At 47.7% G+C, this 18,186-nt stretch overlaps 3 protein-coding genes and 1 non-coding gene across 6 annotated transcripts; 2 read left to right on the forward strand and 2 right to left on the reverse strand.

Moving 5' to 3' along the window:
• Positions 1-3: 3 nt before the first annotated feature.
• On the reverse strand, positions 4-12,054 carry LOC6507916 (cubilin homolog). The gene is made up of 17 exons (XM_001956559.4): positions 11,354-12,054; positions 11,110-11,216; positions 9,147-11,050; positions 8,899-9,083; positions 8,507-8,835; positions 8,340-8,449; positions 8,095-8,284; positions 6,739-8,029; positions 5,794-6,676; positions 5,582-5,739; positions 3,713-5,523; positions 1,349-3,659; positions 1,112-1,291; positions 915-1,056; positions 700-851; positions 349-646; positions 4-291 (listed from the first exon to the last, which is right to left on the reverse strand). Exons 1-17 carry the CDS (start codon positions 11,909-11,911, stop codon positions 77-79), a joined length of 10,824 nt encoding a protein of 3,607 aa, XP_001956595.2. The 5' UTR covers positions 11,912-12,054; the 3' UTR covers positions 4-76.
• Positions 12,055-12,401: 347 nt separating this feature from the next.
• On the forward strand, positions 12,402-12,473 carry Trnaq-uug. The gene has a single exon. It is a non-coding gene; the product is annotated as a tRNA-Gln (tRNA).
• A 592-nt stretch (positions 12,474-13,065) lies between these two features.
• Positions 13,066-14,845, forward strand: LOC6507143 (2-amino-3-ketobutyrate coenzyme A ligase, mitochondrial). Of its 2 annotated transcripts, none has more exons than XM_001956557.4 (4): positions 13,066-13,210; positions 13,401-13,597; positions 13,657-14,518; positions 14,575-14,845. In XM_001956557.4, the coding sequence occupies exons 1-4, from the start codon at positions 13,174-13,176 to the stop codon at positions 14,730-14,732; spliced, it is 1,254 nt and encodes a 417-aa protein (XP_001956593.2). In that variant the 5' UTR covers positions 13,066-13,173; the 3' UTR covers positions 14,733-14,845. The 2 variants fall into 2 exon arrangements, with proteins under 2 accessions (XP_001956593.2, XP_014765076.1); XM_014909590.3 differs by having other exon boundaries at positions 13,070-13,210; positions 13,404-13,597.
• A 2-nt stretch (positions 14,846-14,847) lies between these two features.
• LOC6507914 (kinesin-like protein Klp68D) lies at positions 14,848-18,154 on the reverse strand. 2 transcript variants are annotated; one of them, XM_001956556.4, is made up of 3 exons: positions 18,051-18,154; positions 17,147-17,892; positions 14,848-17,094 (listed from the first exon to the last, which is right to left on the reverse strand). In XM_001956556.4, the coding sequence occupies exons 2-3, from the start codon at positions 17,809-17,811 to the stop codon at positions 15,405-15,407; spliced, it is 2,355 nt and encodes a 784-aa protein (XP_001956592.1). In that variant the 5' UTR covers positions 17,812-17,892; positions 18,051-18,154; the 3' UTR covers positions 14,848-15,404. The 2 variants fall into 2 exon arrangements, with proteins under 2 accessions (XP_001956592.1, XP_032310434.1); XM_032454543.2 differs by having other exon boundaries at positions 17,147-18,145.
• Positions 18,155-18,186: the final 32 nt, after the last annotated feature.

Here is an 18,186-nt window from a genome sequence, read left to right on the forward strand (position 1 = left end):
TAGAACTCAAAATTGGTTTTATTATTTTTTAAAATAAAATTCTTTCATTAATTATATTTTAAGTAGTTTTACAATTTCAAGCAAAAACTGGGCTTATATTTAGGAAGAATCCCAAGCCATCGAAGTTTGGTGATTTTTTAGCAACAATAATCACCCCGCTATTGGTTAGGGTAAAGTCCTGTGGTACGGTGGACCCGCAGAAAGATTTTAGCAACGATACCTTGGTGGTGTCCGATTCATAAAACTTCAGATTGTCCAAATTGCAATTTACTTCGGGGCCCATGTTGAAATCTAAAAGAAGATTACATTTAAACATAAGATATTTTTAAATTAATTAAGGAAAAATACCGTTAAAGCTTATACGAAGGGGAGTACCAGGCGGGACCGTCAAATGCCAGGAACATACAGAATGGTTTCGTCCTTCGTAAGGAGGATTTTTTAAATAAATTGGATTATTCCCGCTCACAATTATTTCACCGCCGCAACCGCTGGGTAAATTATTTTTAGTGGAATAATAAAACATATTAAGTATTTCTAGTTCATGGCTTTCGATGCGTAGCTCATTGGTTGTTGTAAAAATAGTCCTTGGATCCCACCCTGATTCCGTACTTAAAAACATTGTCTTATTAGTTTTTACATCCGTTATCTGAAAAATAAAATAATTAACTTTGATTTTCATGTGTTATTTTTATAAATTACATTTAAAAATCGCGAAGAGGCTTCGGTAAATGACACAGTCGAAATAAACAGAGTAATGCTGTAACCTTCCGGTACCAGAATATACTCCGTGCAGTTGTTCAAATCAATGGCTGCTATTTCCTGACTAATTGCTGTATAGTTTCGATTACAGGCTACAAAATTATAAAAGAGAATTAATATTAAGAAAAATCATTTTTATGAAATAATAAACTTACCGGGTTTGGCTCGAGCTACAATTTCAAAACCCATTGACTCCTCGAACTCTTCACTGTGGAAATTGAATTCCAGAGGGAAATTGCTGAGATTGTGAATGAACTTGTAGGTTTTGTTAAAGTCTCCACATAGGTATTGTAATCTCTGTAAGGGAGACTTGATCACTGAGAGTTCAAGGACTAATTCTAAAAGAAGTTACATAAGATTTCGAAATTTTCAAGTAGTCCTCGCATTTTCCGGTTTTTGGAGAAAAGTCCTTAAGTCGAAGCCATCGCAAATCGAACTCCACATCTCCTTGCGCTCTAATTGACCAATGGCAATCAATGCTTCCATCATATCCTTTTGTGGTGTTGTCGTATTGAAGTCCTACCGTAACACTCTGAACAAAAAAAGGCCAACTCCATTAACTCCATAAATGTTTAGATTCCAATCTTACCTCATTCGCCTTTATTTCAAATTCTGATGGGCCACACACGGTCTTTTCCATCTGGAGGATCAGCTCAAAGCTAATGTTCCTGGCCCGACTGGCCTTGGCGCTCAACTGGATGGTCAAGTCCCCGTAGGAGCTGAACAACTTGGTTCGGTTAGATCCCAATCCGTAGTACTTGCCTAGGCTTTGGTTATTAATAGCATTTTTATCAACGATCTCGATATGGCTGCAAGTGTTGCAGGAGCCATCGTTAAGTTGCAGCTTCCGCATCTCAACGGAGAGACGGTAGCCCGGGGGAACAGTGGCAGTGAAGTAGCATAGCATCCATTCGGAGGCGTTTACCTGGTATGTCCGCATCAGATTCATGCGGGGCACATCCGCGTCCAGGGTAACAGGTTCATTGCAGTTCGGCGTGAAGCGGACGCTGGCCAGGAAGCCCCGGTGGTTATTGGAGGCATCTGTTACCGACTCGATAAGTGCCTCATTACTGTCAACCATGATGGTGGGCGGAACTGTCTGATTGCCACACAGTTTTCTCACTGGCTGCTCACTGACCACACCCCCGCGATATACGGAAAGACTATCAAATTGGCAACGGGAGGACTCCTCCAGGTCGAAGTACTTGAATTCCAGAACGATGGCATGCTGAGGTGGGGCTGTGACGCGCCACTGGCACTTTGTGTTGTGGGCGTACTTTCCCGCCTCTTCGTCCTGGGGCGGACGCAAGGCGAAGGGCTCACTGTAGTTGCCACCACATCCGATTAGCTGAAAGCTTATGTCAAAGAATCGTGGGGAGGTGGACTGGATCTGCAATCGCAGCCTTCCGTATCCATTCACCTCAAAGTCCGGGCACATCCGGCCGACGCTGTTCTCCACCCCCTGGCCATCTCGACGGTACACCTCAAAGTGGTTCATCTTGCAGAATTCTTTGTTCCAAGGACGAACTCTTCCCTTGACATTAACCACTAACTGGTGTTCCGTTTCTGTAAAGAACTCATAGCTGCAGTTGAAATTTCCAAAGTCTGCTAACGATCTCGGATTTCTGAGTGTCTGTAGATCGAATGTGGCTCGGATGATAACATCACAACTGGGGGAAACAATAAAGCTGAAACCGTCTCCGGTTATGTTGCTATTTGTACGGAATATCACACGTAATCGGGTGGATTGCACTGAAAGGACCCCGGGTGGCTGGCGACCGCAGAGACTGATTATTTCCTCATACTCTGATATGGTCTTGTTGTAACTTTCGATGCTCAGTCGATCGTTGGAACAGTTGGGTGAGGATTCGATAAAGAAGCGACCCTGGAACTCGACACGAAGTGAGGGTGCATTCTCAGCCTCAAACTCCCAGATTTTTTCCATATTATTGACGTAATCAATGCTGTTTATTGTCACGGGGGCCGAGGGTCTCCGAGCTACGCGTATTATGCTCCCTGAGCCCAAGGATTTTCTTGCCACTAGCGTAAAAATACTCCTGCCCGGAACCCTTCGCTCGGAATGGTAAAGAATCCTGGATGTTGGGCGGCTCAAAACAGTGGTTTTGTTTAGCATTCCACGACAATACCGATCCACCTCAATGCTGCCACTAAAGATCACTATGTACTCCTGCTCGCAGCTGTCCGTGAGGCTGACATTTCCAACCAAATAATATCCCCTACTTGATGTTAATGTCCAAACGCACTCCACTTCCCCGTAGTCTTCATCCACGGTGTTTAGAAACTCTGGAGTGCCGATGGAAAGGTCCTCCGATGCTAAGTGTAGTCCGCCACAATTGTGTCGCCTGTAGGAAGCCCTGAAGCGTTTCAACATCACCCTCTCACTATTCAACAGGGTAACGCGTCCGGATTTGGTGGACAAGGATACGAAGGTATTGGTGACATTAAAACTCATCGGTTTGTCCGCCATTCGGAAGTCGTCATCCCTAAATGTTACAGCTGGACTGCCTTTGGTCACGAACAGATACTCTTCCACCTTAAAGGTGATGGTCGTTCCTATATTGCCAACGAACTGGATGCTGCAGAAGTAACTGGTTAGCTGGGAAAGACTTTGTATGGACAGGGTTCCAGATGCCTGATCACCAATATTCCATGGACACACAGATGCTTCACTGGAACTATAACGAGCACGCAGCACTGTCCTGGATAAGTCCATTTGATTAGTGATTATAGAGACGAGCATGAAGTTATCCGTAGACTCAACAATTCCACTGCCCTTGTAGGTGCCGTTGAGACGGATTTCCGTGATCTTCGATAGAGAGTTCGGGTCGTTGTAGAAGGTCAACTGAGGCAAACCCACCATATATCGAATGCCAACAGATCTAGAAAATATTTTTGAAATCAATCAGAAATAAAACTCAATACCTCTTATTACCTGTTAGTATCATTGCGGTTTACAATTCGAATATCGGGGAGGTTAAGGAACTCCAAGCGGACTCGCTGACCCTTGGGAACTGTGATCATCCACCGACAGATTCTCACCCAGGTGGAGGGCTCCATGGCGGAGACCTCAAGTGTTCCGGAATCGTTGTCCACAGTCCGCGAGCAAGTTCCATAGGCACGTCTATAGTTTATCTTGAAGCCTCTAAAATTGTTGACGTTACTGATGGCCAAAAATCGAATGGCCACCGCATTGGTGGTGAGGGTGAGTGTTGTGGGGGTGACTGTGCTTCCGTCCAGGACGGCCAGCTGAGCACCCTCGTTTGCCAAATCCACAATTTCCAGGCGATCACTGGTTTTCTCCGAAGACATTCCATTGGCATCGTAGGGAATATGCAGATCCGTGATATTTAAGAAGATATAGTTATCCTTCGGCAATCTGATGCTGTACACACACTCCGATGGCCTAGAATAGCCGCCTGGTATGGGATAGTTCTCCGAATTAAGTGTTCCCAACTGTCCGGTGAATTGGCCACCACATTTGCTGAGGGAGACGTTCAATCGGAACCCGCCGCTGGGCTCATCCAAGTCCGACTGATAGTGAATCAGGAGCATATTTCTGGTAGTGCGAATCGTGGCTTTAGGCTTGCGGCACGTACGGATGAGCTTGCGGGCCAAAGTGGTGGAGCCGTCAAACATTTCCACGAACTCCTCGTTGCAATGGCGTCGATTCAGCTCGACGGGATCACCGAAATCTACAGAAATGGTTTCCCCAACGGGTGCTAACACCATCCAGGTGCAGTCTGCATGCGGATGTGGCAGATACGGATAGCCCGGAGATTTAATCTCATAGCTGGGAGCCAGCTGGGTCAGCTGAATCTTTCCATCGCATTCGCTAAACTCCCGGAACGTAAGATTCCATCTATTTTCAAGATGATCGGGAGCATTTACTGGTTGATTGTATTTCACGAAGGCGTGCGAGCCATTCGTTCGATAGGAAGTCGTCCGAAAACCATACTGATTGCAGAATTTTCCTTTGGGCAGCAATGGAGCCAGTGCATCCAATCCGTCATAAATGACACCGAATGTCTGGCAAGCACCTCTTGCCGTGTTCCACACTCTTCCGCTATAGTACTGAATGGTTATATCTATTTTACGTCCGGGCCTCACCTCAATGTGCCAGGAGCAGCTTGGTTCACCAATTATAGTTGACCACAGAATCGTGCCCACAGTCCCGGTCAAATTCGAGCCGCAAGCGGTATGAAAATGAACTCGAAATCCCTTGCCACTGATTGAGGCGTCACTGTGGAACTCAAGTCTCAAATTTGGCGTTCCATGAACTGTGGGCTTTGGTACAGAACTGTTTGAAATCATCTGGCATACGTGCAGTGCATCCTTCCAGTGGCTCAAATCGTTGGAGGTCTGAACTTTCAGATAGTCAGCCGAGCATTCGGGGAACTCCTCCAATTGAAGATCGCTTATAGTCGCGATAACGTGGCGCGTGGGATTCGCCGGCTTGAAGATCCACTCGCACTTCAAGTTGGGACGATATCCGATTGGATATCCTGGCGACGTTCGAGACAAAGTGGGAGAGCCAATGATGTACTCTTTGGTGCACTCGTTGGAGGCTTGAGAGGTGATGTTACCTTCGGCCACCTCCCCGGAGAGTGCGTGCCATTTAATCCGGAATCGGTTCAGCTCGGCGTTGGTGGTCTTCAGCAAGATCACATTGCTGCTGGAGGTGAATCTCCAGGGGCTGGCTTCTATTTTAACCTCCAAGCCAGTGTCGTCGTATCCATCAAAGAGCTGGAAGTCAATACAATTAATGAGGGACCAGAAGAGTGCTTCATCTCTCCGAATTTACCATCAATCCTGCTATGTATTCCTCAAAGTCCAAGACCAAAACCATATCCCGACTCACATAGATCCTCCAACTGAATGGTTCTTCCTCGCCGCGCACGAAAAGCGGTGGCGGTGACTCTATAACTCCATTGGCGCCCGTGGTTATCTCCATGTTGTGGACTGAAAAAATAAATAATATGATTTAAGGACAATTGATCCTTGAAACTAACTCACCATAGTTCCAGTTGAGTCGGAAACCTCCAGCCGAATGGCCTGGTGCGCTCCGGAACTTGATCCACAATGGTGATTTAACAACTAAGGATCCTGTCGGCATTTTATTGTCACAGTACACTCCTATCAGTTGTCCCGGAAAGTCGTTTCTCAGCTCCAAGAAGTCCTCGTTGCAATGCTCCGATCGCACAATGTCCAGGGACTCGAAAGAAACCTCCAAGGCATTGCCCGGTTTGGTATCAATCGTCCAGATGCATTCAACGTTTGCCGGATAGCTGTCCGGATAGTTGGGAGAACTGAGACTACTCCGCGGCAATGAGATATTTCCGCCACAAGTATTCTCCAGGCTACTGTATTCCGCCTGGAGCCGGATACCGTTGCTCAGGATGCGCACATTGTTCGCAGGGACAACCAAATTAGCCGGATGACTGGCGCACATTTGGAAGAGGATCACCTCGTCGTCATCGTTGAGGATTTGTAGGCCGGCTGTGCAGTTGCCGGAGGGCAACGTGCACTTCGGGCACTCCAGATTGTTGAAGTGAAGGTACATTTTAGTGCCCTCCGGTGAACTGAACCGCCAATCGCACGCCTCGTCCATCCTGGATCGCAGGTAGCCCTGCCCATTCCTCAATGGTCCCCCGCACTGGCTCTGGAAGTGCATCGCGAATCGGCCCCAGGACCCGGCCTGCGCCTTGAAACGAACCTGCAGTTTCTGTCCATGGACAACGCTAATGCGAGGCGTCTCCTCTCCGCACGCCTTCTCCAGGAACTGCTCCGTGCCGTCCGCCTCCAGCTTGGTGAGCTCCACGAAACTGGCGGAGCAGTTGGCGGAATCTGTGAGATTCAGCTGATCAAACCACAATCGGATTCCATAGCTATTGGTGACCTAAAACCGGATATATTCAGATACATCAGGATAAGTCCTAACAATCCTGATTCTTCACATACCTGAACAATCCAAATACACTCCACACTTGTCGTGAAGTTCTCCAAGTTGCTGCTGTCCTGGATATCATGGAAACCGGGAGTGGTTATGATCCCATTGCTGGCTGTTATGGAGCCACCACATTTGGGCGGCACCTGAACGTAACTGGCTTTGAAGTACTTCCTGGCCGGAGTGGAGCCACCAACAAAATGCACCCTCAGCTCATGGCCCGGCGATCTGAAGTGCTGAGTCTGGGTCTCCTCATGGCAACCGACATATAGGTCTACTGTTTTGTTAAAGCCAGCGGGAGCGGTTACTTTTATCACATCCGTATTGCCGCACGCACTCTGGGATGGCTCGAAGTGGACTTCGTGGAGCAGGAGCATGATTTGTTTGCCCTCGGGTGCCGTGATGATCCAATCGCACTCCATGTCCACGCTAAATGGCAGTTTCGGTGATTCGAAGCTCCCACCGATCTGACGGAAATGTTCTCCGCATCCCAAGCGACGATACTCCGCCCGGAAGCCCTGCCTCTCTATCATATAGTCGCTGGTGAATTGAAGGAGCAGTCGATTCCCAAGACTGGTATAGGAGGGTAAACGAAAGTCCTCCATATACAGATGCTGTTCGTGGACCACTTCATTGTCTTGCATATCGATGAGCACCAGATGATCTTCGCGGGTTTCCAACGATAGATGCGAGAAGACGAGCTCCAAGTGATTGGAGCGTCCCCCTCCCCGTATGTCCCATTCGCAATTTAAATTCGGCAAATATGATTCCGGGAAGTTTGGTGATTCAATGGCACCCTCTAGACCTTCCAGACGCACTCGGCATTCGGTTTCATAGTCCAGCTCAAAATTCATATCCACATCGGCACTGACGTCGTATCGGACCAGGACGCGGTTACCGGTGGATCTCAGTTTCAGGGCTGTGGTGCCGTTACAGACCATATTCATGGCATGACTGGACGTTGTGGGGCCATCATAGATCACCAGAAATCTGTCGCAGATGGACTGCGTACTGCTTTTCAGGTTCAGGCTGACTCGCGATCCTTCGGCCACGACAATTCGCCAATCGCAGGCAACGGCGCTCTTTTCAAATTGCAAATGTGGCGAGTGTATGGAGCCCGTTGCAGAAGTGAGAGTGCCCCCACAACCTGCCCCGGTCTGTTGCCACTGCAGCAGGAATCCCAACATCTCAATGGAGCTGTCGGAATGAAACTTAAGGAACAGGTCGTGACTGTAAGATGGAATCCGGGCTGGGATGTTACTGCTGTATCTGCCTATCAGCGGAGAATCTTCCCCGTGTCCGTTTCTATTAGATGGGTGGCAGTGCATTAGTGTTGAAGCTAAACTGGAATTTCGAGATCATTTTCATACCTAATCTCCAGCCAGTCTCCGAACCATTCACCCATTCCCTCCAATGTAAAGTTTTTCACAATCAGTTCCAGTCGGTGGCCAACTGGCGCTTGAATGTGCCAAGTGCAGTCCGTGTTGGGGCTATAGGGATTTGGCCAATTCGGAGACATAATGTATCCGAAGCGAGTGTTAAATGTGGCACCACATTCCACTAATCAAAATAAAATATTTATTTAAATATTTTGAATAAGTGATGTAGGAATTACCTTCCTTAACCAATTCATAACTCAAATCTACAAGGTCTATACCATTTCCAGGTCGTAGGATTATTGTAATCACATCTCCATAAAAATAATCCTCAAAGTGTCCAATATAGCTAAAGAAATCCAAAACAATAACAAACAATATGGAATCAGGATAATATCTCTTTTACCTTTGGATTAAAGTTCCGGGACTGGTGCTATTGTCATAAACATATGTAGTTGCATTATACCCCAATGATTCGGCACGAAGCTTCTTCCTTCCTGGAAGCTCGTAAATTAATTGGCAGAAATGTCGGAGGGCCACCAATATTCTTCCTTTGACCTTGGTAATATAGCCTCCACAGGTTGGGCTACGAATATTGGTGTACTGTAGTCGAAGTCCACGTCCGTTGGATGATCCGTGGAACACTAGACTAAGGACATTGCTCTGGGACACCATATGAAGGTTGCTGGCCGATTTCACAAATCGTTGTGGCTCTTCACCACGTGATAGATACATCTATATAAGTCCATATAATCCTAATTATATCTTCATTCGATGGTGAATCGAAAAAGTACTTACGTCCAGGTAGTATTCTTGCTTCTCATTATCAGAAGTTCCGAAGGAAAGATCCGTAATGTTAATATCGGCTAGAAAACCGCTTAGCAGAGTTATATTATATATACAGGTCATATCGACCGGATAGGAATTGGGGTAGTTGGGAGTGGTGATAATCCCCGAATTCCCATAAAAACTACCACCGCAGACTATAAATTAAAAATTTTCGTTGAGAGTTCAAGGTTCAGTTCAGAGTTAGTGCACCCACTCACCTCGTTTGTAGCTTAAAGTAAACGTATAATCTAGGTTTAGGCCAGTCAACCCGTATTCGTACCGCACCAGGATCACATTACTGCTGGAAGTTAGTGGTTCCATCTCTCTGACCATCGGTCCACACAAACGTTGCATTAGGCGCGACTCTGGGGTGCGTCCATCAAAGATCTCAATTTTCTGCATCGTGCAATTCTCTGAATTCAAAAGATGCACATGGTCGAAGAACAGCTTAACCTGCGTCCCATTCGGCTGTTCGATAAGGTAGAGACAGACCTCGAATTGCATGAGGCCACTGATTATTCCACTGGGCTCCGTGAAGACGCCCCCGCATCCCGGGTCGCCGGACACCACCTCGTAGTGCAGTTGAAACGAACTGTCCGAACGTTGGTTGTCCGTATGAAATTTCATGACTATGCTGTTGGAGGAACTGTGAAGGGGTTCCGGCTGGGCAGATCGACAAGCCTGGAGTAGTTTGCGGTCCGAATCGTAGACCTTCAAATAATCCTCGGTGCAGTTCTCCGCTCCCAAATCGCTGCTACCCAGATGAATGGCGTAGAATCGAAGGAGAAGCCGGGTACCATAAGGTGCGATCAAATCCCAACGACAGTCGAGACCGGGACTAGCCTGGCCAGGATAACCGGGGGACCTCAGCACCCCGTTCTGGCCGAGGGTAAGGTTATCGAGAGTCTCCCCGCAGGAGAAGTTCAACGAGTTCCATACCACTCTAAATCCCTTGCTATGGGTCTGATTGTCGGATCGGAACCATAGAAAGGCCTGGTGTTGGGACGTGATGAGCGTTCCGTTACCCTGGGGCAGTCGGGAGCCACAGAATCGACCAATCATTGGTGTGGTTAAGGAACTGCCATCGTGCACTTGAAGGAAATCAGCGGAGCAGTCCGGACTCTCCTGCAAATCGAACTGGGTGAAGGTCAGGTTGAGTATGAAACCGGGATCGGTGCGGATTATAAAGGGACACCGTTCGTTGGCTTGGTAAGTGCCGTCATTAGCATTGGGTGGGAAATTAAGTACTCCGACTGGCCCGCGGAGAGTGACGCCGCAATAAATTCGCCGGTGGGCGCATTCGGTTCCAGTGAAGCCAGCTGGACAGTAGCACTGGTAGGTGTTGCCCGGTAACAGGCGACAGGAGCCTCCATTGAGGCAAGGACTTGGATGGCAGGCGTCCGAGGAGTTGCAAAGGGCGCCCATGTAGCCAGGTTGGCAGATGCAAGAGGTTCCTCTGCCGTTCTCCACGCAGGTTCCATTGTTCAGACAGGGGTGTTCATCGCAAGGTTTTCGGTTGGGGTCTCTGGTGCATCCATCGGAGCCATAGCCATGACCGTAGCTGCCCACCGGACAGGTGCACACCATCGTCCCGGAGATGTACTCGCACTTGGCCTGCGGATGGCAGATCTGCTCGTGGTCGCAAGAATTCGAATTGGCTGCCGTACAGTTGCGGCCGTCCCCGATCCAACCCGGCGGACAGCGGCCACAGATGTGTGAGCCCTCGGTATTGAAGCACCTTACACGAGGCTGAAGACTACAGCCTCCGTTATCTTCTCCGGCACACTCGTCCACATCCCGGCAGATGCGTCCGTCGCCAGTGTAACCAGGTGGACAGGGACCGCAGCGAAAACTGCCTGGAAGGTTAATGCACTCGCTGTGGCAGGGATTCACCCGAGGCTCACACTCGTTCACGTCTCTGGAGCAGGGACTCGCCGTAGCCGCCGTGGCATTAGCATCCGCCCACGTCCATCCCTGATTGCAGACACAAACATAACCGGCGGCGTTGGAGGTCTGGATGCAGGTTCCGTGCTCCCCGCACAACTCCGAGGCTCCAACGCCCAGGCAGGAGTTCCGTCGTACTCGACAGTGGGTGCCGCTGAAGCCGTTCCGGCAAACACAACTGTAACGGGGACTAAATTTAAATTTCTCTGGTCTAGGAGGGGGTGTCATCAAACCCACCTAAAGCTCCCCGGCGTATTGATGCACTGGCCATTATTCAGGCAACCGGCTAAATCCGTTCCCGCAAACTCGGAGCACTCGTTCACATCATCCTCGCAAGTAGGACCCTCAAATATAAGGAATAATATTTTTAAATACGGATTTATGATTTTGTTGAAAACGGAAACATGACTTCGAAGTGAAAAAATACGCCCCATAATATGGTTTCTTTTTTCGGGGAAGACGCCCCCGTCGAGGTACTCACTTGCCAACCGGCTGCACATACGCACTGGAATGCCAAGTAGGCATCATAGCAGGTTCCTCCGTTTTTGCAGGGATTACCCATGCACTCGTCCATGGCCAGATTGGCGGTCAGTGTTAGCAGGGTGGCTCGTAAACGCTCCACCCGCCGCAACTGACGGCGCAGATTCCGTTGACTGAAGCTGCCCCGTAGAGTGTTGTTCCGGGAGTTGAAGACTCGATTCTGCATCCTTGTCATTTTACGCTCCACGCCACGGAACTGATCCTTGACGACGTCTACGGAGAGGGGTTCTCTGCGAGCCACCGCCGCTCGACCGGCCAGGATCGACTTGCGCCTCCGGAGCATTGTGACCACATTCACATCGTTGATCAGCAACGAGGATGCATCGCCCATCAACCGGAGGGTTATGTTCTGGTCTCTCCCAGCTTCGATCACCAAGTTGTCATTTGGTTTTCTTGAAATTTTAGCACGTTGCCCCAAATCATCGGGTGATCCCTTTATGGATAAGATTTGAAGGCACAAAAATAGCACTATGGATAAACTTGAATATTTAAGTGGCATTTTTAATCATTTTGGGATGAAAACTGCACAAATATATTTCTATTTTTATGGTTTCTTTAAACTAATAATCCAAGTGGGGTTTTTTAGAGGACCGAATACGAATTGATCTTCACAAGAGGCGATATCCACGGATACTGGTACCGAACCATCATCGATTTCGGAATTTATAAACCCCAAAAGTGGGCGTTTCCGATACTAGAGGGAATCTATTGACTCTGTACTATGGAATAGTGATAGAAACGGCAAGATAAAGTGTCTATTCTATATTATAATTATACATATATATTAACATTTAAATTATTGTATTTTAAGTGTTCCAAACACGAGATGATTAATCATATTTGACCTGATCCCAAGTTGAATCTGAACTCATTCACACTCAACTGATAAGATTCTGGTTCTTACAATAAGACTGAAACTGAAAACGAATTGAAACGATCGTTTTTTGGTTGAACCTCTTGGTGGGTAATTCGGAAGAGGAAATTTAAGAGGTTCTATGGTGTAATGGTTAGCACTCTGGACTTTGAATCCAGCGATCCGAGTTCAAATCTCGGTAGAACCTTAAATTACGTTTTTTTCTTAAAATAAATGTAGGATTGATTTATTAATATTTTTAAAAGAGTAGTAATATATCAGGGTTTGAAATGTCAAGCTTTATTTTAAAAATAAATTAAAAACACCTATATAATTAGTTAAAATAAGATTAAGACTCATCTGAAAGAGTTCTGAAGCCCTGCATTTGAAAGTTTATTAAAAATATATAATATATTTATTGCATTATCAGCTGACACCCTATTGGGTGCAGATAATCCCTGAAATTGGTTTCAATTCAAATGAAAGCAAAGCCTAATCGGCAGTGACCTTGTAAGCAATTTGCACAATATTTGACATATTAAGTCGGTATCTAAGAGATAAGCAGATACATATGTATCTGTTGTATGGCTTTCGCCGCCATGACAACGAAAGTGAAAGCAAATTTAATCAATTTAGTTGTGGGAAATAAACTGCTATCTGTAGAGCAGAGTACGTATATATCTAAGCAGATATAGTCAGTCTTTTATGTACTATTTTTAAATATAAAAACAAAAATCAGCTGCTGCTAGTTCGAGCCCCCAACTAGGGAGACTTGTTGTTCCATATTCGTGTACATTTGTTGCTCTCCGTCGTTCAGTCGCGAACGAGTCGTCGAGTGGATCTGGACATCATCCAATCAGTCCTCTAAAAAAATAATTTTTTCGCATTATAGACACACCAGTGGCATTATGTCAATTTTCTCAAAAATGCTACTCTTTCGTGGGGGTGAGAAAATTATATATAATCTTTATGTGCTATTTTTTGTAGAATTTTATTTTAAACATGAATTCATAAGATTTTTTTTCAATAATTTTTAGACTCTAAAGACATAGAATCCTTGTAAAAACTAGAAAGATTTTTTCAATTTAAATATTTGAGAATTATATCCAATATATAATACCTCCATAACCTCTAGTAGCTGGACGTCATTACAGCGCTGCGGCTCAGACTCAACTGCGGGATATCCTGAGCACCCAGCTGGCTGGGATTAAGGAGGCTGGCACCTTCAAGGCGGAAAGAATCATTACCTCCTCCCAGAGCACTCAGATCACCGTGCAGGGAAGCGATCAGAAGATTTTAAACTTTTGCGCCAACAACTATCTTGGATTGGCGGTAGAAAAATAAAATTTATATAGAAATCAATAGATTTTTAAAGATTTTTTCAATTCCAGAACAATCCGGAGATTGTAAGCTACAGCCAGAAGTTGTTGGAGCAATATGGTGCCGGACTGTCCTCCGTACGGTTCATTTGCGGTACCCAGGACATCCACAAGCAGTTGGAGCGCAAGATAGCCCAGTTCCATGGACGCGAGGACACCATCTTGTATGCCTCCTGCTTCGATGCCAACGCCGGTCTGTTTGAGGCCATACTTACGCCGGAGGATGCCGTCTTCTCCGATGAACTCAACCACGCCTCGATCATCGACGGAATCCGGCTGTGCAAGGCCAAGAAGCAGCGCTACAAGCACCGGGATCTTGCCGACCTGGAGCAGCAGCTGAAGGCCAGTGATGCCCGCCTCAAGCTGATTGCCACCGATGGTGTCTTCTCCATGGACGGCAACATTGCTCCCCTGGCCCGCATCGTGGAACTGGCCAAGAAGTACAATGCTCTTGTGTTTGTCGACGAGTGCCATGCCACTGGGTTCTTTGGAGACACTGGAAGGGGCACTGAGGAGTACGACAATGTTATGGGTGAGGTGGATATCATCAATTCCACGTTGGGCAAGGCTTTGGGTGGAGCATCTGGTGGTTACACTACCGGACCCTCCGAGTTAATCACATTCCTGCGCCAAAAGTCCAGGCCGTATCTGTTCTCGAACACGCTGCCGCCCGCGGTGGTGGCGGTGGGTCTGAAGGTGATGGACATGCTCCTCACCTCCAGTGAGCTCACCCAGCGTGTCCAGAGCAACACTCAGCGTTTCAGGAAGGCCATGACCAAGGCCGGATTCACCATTGCCGGGGAGAATCATCCCATCTGTCCAGTGATGTTGGGCGATGCTCGTCTTGCTTCCAAGTTTGCCGACGAGATGTTGAGTATGTTTTGCCTCCCATTATCCTGTGACTCCTTATTAAAGCTAGTACCTTTACAGCTCGAGGTATTTATGTCATTGGCTTCAGTTACCCAGTGGTTCCCCAGGGCAAGGCCCGCATCCGCGTTCAAATCTCTGCCGCCCATACTGAGGCGGAAATCGATCGGGCTATTTCCGCCTTCATCGAAGTGGGTCGTTCCCTGAAAGTAATCCAGTAATTCGTGGACATAGCTACTGGATCTAGTATTGAATGTGGCATTTATATTAAAGGAAATTGCATTTATAAACCATATCTTAAAATGAGTGTAAGAAAACAGCCCTTTTAGCAATAGCTCTGTGTGTATGAAGTTGCTTTATTTGGTTCGTAAGATTAACTAAAAAATAATCATTTACTAGGTAAACAATAGTCTGTTGCAGTTGGGGTTTAATCCATTAAACTTAAGCTTAAATTGCACGTAAATGAAGGACTGGCCCAAGTCGGTAAATGCACGCGCCAACTTATTTGAGCACAATAACACAATTACACTTAAAAATCAATAACAAATAATTGGGTTCAGGTAACAAAAAAGAATAAAACAAATAAGGAGAGTGTGTCTGGGTTTGGTCGGCTGGTTGAATCCTTAAAAACCTATGGCTTTAGCTAAAAAAAATGGGAAATTTAAAATGTAGTTCTCTATAAGTCGCGTAAAAAACTTTAAAATGTCTTAATGCCACGTAAGTTCAAGGACTCAAGCCGAAAGGAAACTTTTACAAAGCGCGAAATGTGAGTAGATTGGGCTAGGGTACTGAGGTGTACATATTGCAATGACTATAAATACTTTGGTTAGTTTTGTGTTCGCTTGAGATTGGTTAAATTCAATTTAATTCGATTCGATTCGAGTCTATTTCGACTACTTGTTGACCAGGCCGCGAGCCTTCGGATACGCAGAGGCGGGTTTCTTGGCCGGGACCCGGCCCGTGGGTGGACGGCGGTTGGAATCGATGGTGGAGCCGGCACTCGGCAGTCCCCGGCCGGATTTGATGTTCCGCACGGCGGGAACAGAAGCACCAACAGCTGTGGCCGTTCCCGTACCCGCTCCTCCGTTTGCATTGGCATTAATTATATTCTCCAGCCGGCTGCGCAGTGAATTGGTGTGCGAGTCCACGATGTCGATGTCGTCGCTACCCGTTTGCATAGCCTGGGCGAGGACCGCCTTCAGCGATGCGGATACCTTGGGTGTGCGGTATTCCTGGGTCGTACGGCAGGGCATTTCCAGCTCATAGCTAACAATATTCTCGCTTTTGAAACGTAGGGAGCTGGGGGCATTCGACTTTCCCTCCTGCAAAGCGTATTCGGATATGGGTCTTCTCCGCTGCGGATGGGACACCGGACGCTTGCTGCTGAATTTTCCATCGCCCCCCGGAGGCGTGGGCAACGTCATCGATGAAAACTTCCACTCTTCCTGCTCCTCGTCGTACTTGGCCTGGGTGTACAGACGCTGCTTCACCTCAATGGGCACAAAGTTGTCAATGATCAGCAGCTGCCGCTTCAGTTCCTTGACCAGCTCGTTCTGGGCCATCTCCAGTTCGCGCAGATCTTGGTTGTGATCGGACTTGCAGTCATTTAGCTCCTGCTGCAGGGCCAAATACTTGGCGTAGCACTTAGATAGCTTGCGCTTCTTTAGCTCCACTTCCTGTTCCAAGGACACGTTGCGCTCGCGTATCTCCAGAGTAGTCTCCTCCTGAAGCTCCAGCTGCTGCTGGATCTCAATCTCTCGCTTTTTGCGCTCTGCGATCTCCACAAGCTTCTTTTCCAATTCAATTTGCCGCTCGCTGTAGGTGTCCAGCAGATTCTTGCCACCGCGCACCAACTGACCCTCCAACTCAGCCAGCTTGGCTGCCAACTTGGCGTTTTCCACCCGTTCCCGCTCCAGTTCCTCATTGGATTTGGCCACTTCGGCCTCATTCTCCTTATCCGACTCGGGCTCATCGCCTTCCGGATCGCTCTCTTCCTCTACTTGCGGCTCCAGCGTAGATGTCTGCAAGGAACCAGAGATTTCTTTCGAAACGTGCTCCTTTTTGGGCTTCTTTACTCGCTGCTTCTTGGCCGTGGCCTGCTTTTCATTGCGCTGTTGCTGCTGTGGAGCAATGAGTCGCTTGAGCCGCTCGATCTCCGCCTGGTATTCCTTCAGCTTGGCATCCTGAGGATCCTCGTTCTTGACGGGCTGGTTCTGGATGGACTTAGCACGCGAGGCGTATCTCAAAGTGGTCAGTGTTTCGTTATAGTTGTAATTGGAGGGCCCGATGTTGGCGATCATTATGGTCTTTGAATTGCCTCCCAGGGAGTCTTGCAGCAAACGGGTGAGCTTGGAGTCGCGATATGGAACGTGGGGCGAGCTTTCTGCCAAGGCGGAGATCACATTTCCCAGCGAGGAGAGGGCCAGGTTGATTTTGCTGGCTTCCTTCAAGCGCTCTGCCGAGGCTCCAGTCTTCGACTGCCGCTCGCTGCCCGCCAGATCGATGAGGTTCAGCTTGCCCACCTTTATGGTGTTTGTTTCAGTGTCGCACATCTCAATCTTGATCATGAATATGGCATGCGATCTGGAAAACAAAGGGTTAGTGTAATTTTCTTGGATGAAATACAAAAACCCACCTGGAACTGTGCTCATTCATGTTGGTGAACCCCACAGTTCTATTTTTGTTGCCCAGCTGCATCACCCGTACCATGTCGTCCACGCTCTTGCAGTTAATCGCATGCAGATTGGGCACATAGACTCCCGATCCCCGCTCCCGCACTTCCAGCTGCTTAGAGTTCGGTTTCAGCAGATCACGCAGCTCCTCCATGTAGATCTCCAGGTATGAGACGTCAACCAGGAACTGAAAGTTCTCGGTGCGGTTGATATGCAGCCAGATCTGCTCGAAGGTACGCGGTATGATGCCCATTAGTTCGTCATTGCCGCGTACGCCCTCCATTGTAAAGGTTTTTCCAGTGCCCGTTTGTCCATAGGCGAAGATGCATCCATTGAAGCCTTCCAAGACGGAGCTTACGAGGGGAAAGACGACTTCATGGTACAATGTCGTCTGCGTAGCGGTGGCATCGTATGCAGCATCGTAGGTGAAGACCTTGCGCTGCTCCTTGTTCGCATCCACCACGTTTTGGAGCTCCACCACGCCCCGATTGGGATAAACGTTGACCACTTCCGGTGAGCCCTCGGTCCGCTCCCGGTTGCTCATCGGCCTGCACCGGACCACCACCTGGACACATTCGTTGGGTGTCTGGCTGCCGGCGGTGCCCGGGCGCCTACTCTTCGCACTCATTTCGCTGCTATGACTAAGGTTGCTCCTCCTCTGCTCCGCTCGTCTCTCCACCCCTCTCTTCGGCCAACAGAATTCGGGTAGCTGTAGCGACGGCAAACAAATGACGAATAAAATCAATAATCCACTCCTGACGCAATCGTAAGCGTTCAAAGTCTTTTTCTAAACTTTTCACGCATTGCCGAAATCGTGTTGTTAACTGGAGCAATTGGCAAACGAATTTGGCAATTTACTCTTATTACCTTTTATGTTGAAGCCAATTACTTCACCTTGAATTCGATTTTTTTGTCTCAGCTGCGAATAACAGTGGTTGGCTCAGATGCGCAGTGTGACCATATGCACAGGTGCAAATTTATCCATCGATACAAAATTAGTTAC

Source organism: Drosophila ananassae, chromosome 2R (genome assembly GCF_017639315.1).
Source record: "Drosophila ananassae strain 14024-0371.13 chromosome 2R, ASM1763931v2, whole genome shotgun sequence".
NCBI classification, from domain to species: Eukaryota; Metazoa; Arthropoda; class Insecta; order Diptera; family Drosophilidae; genus Drosophila; species Drosophila ananassae.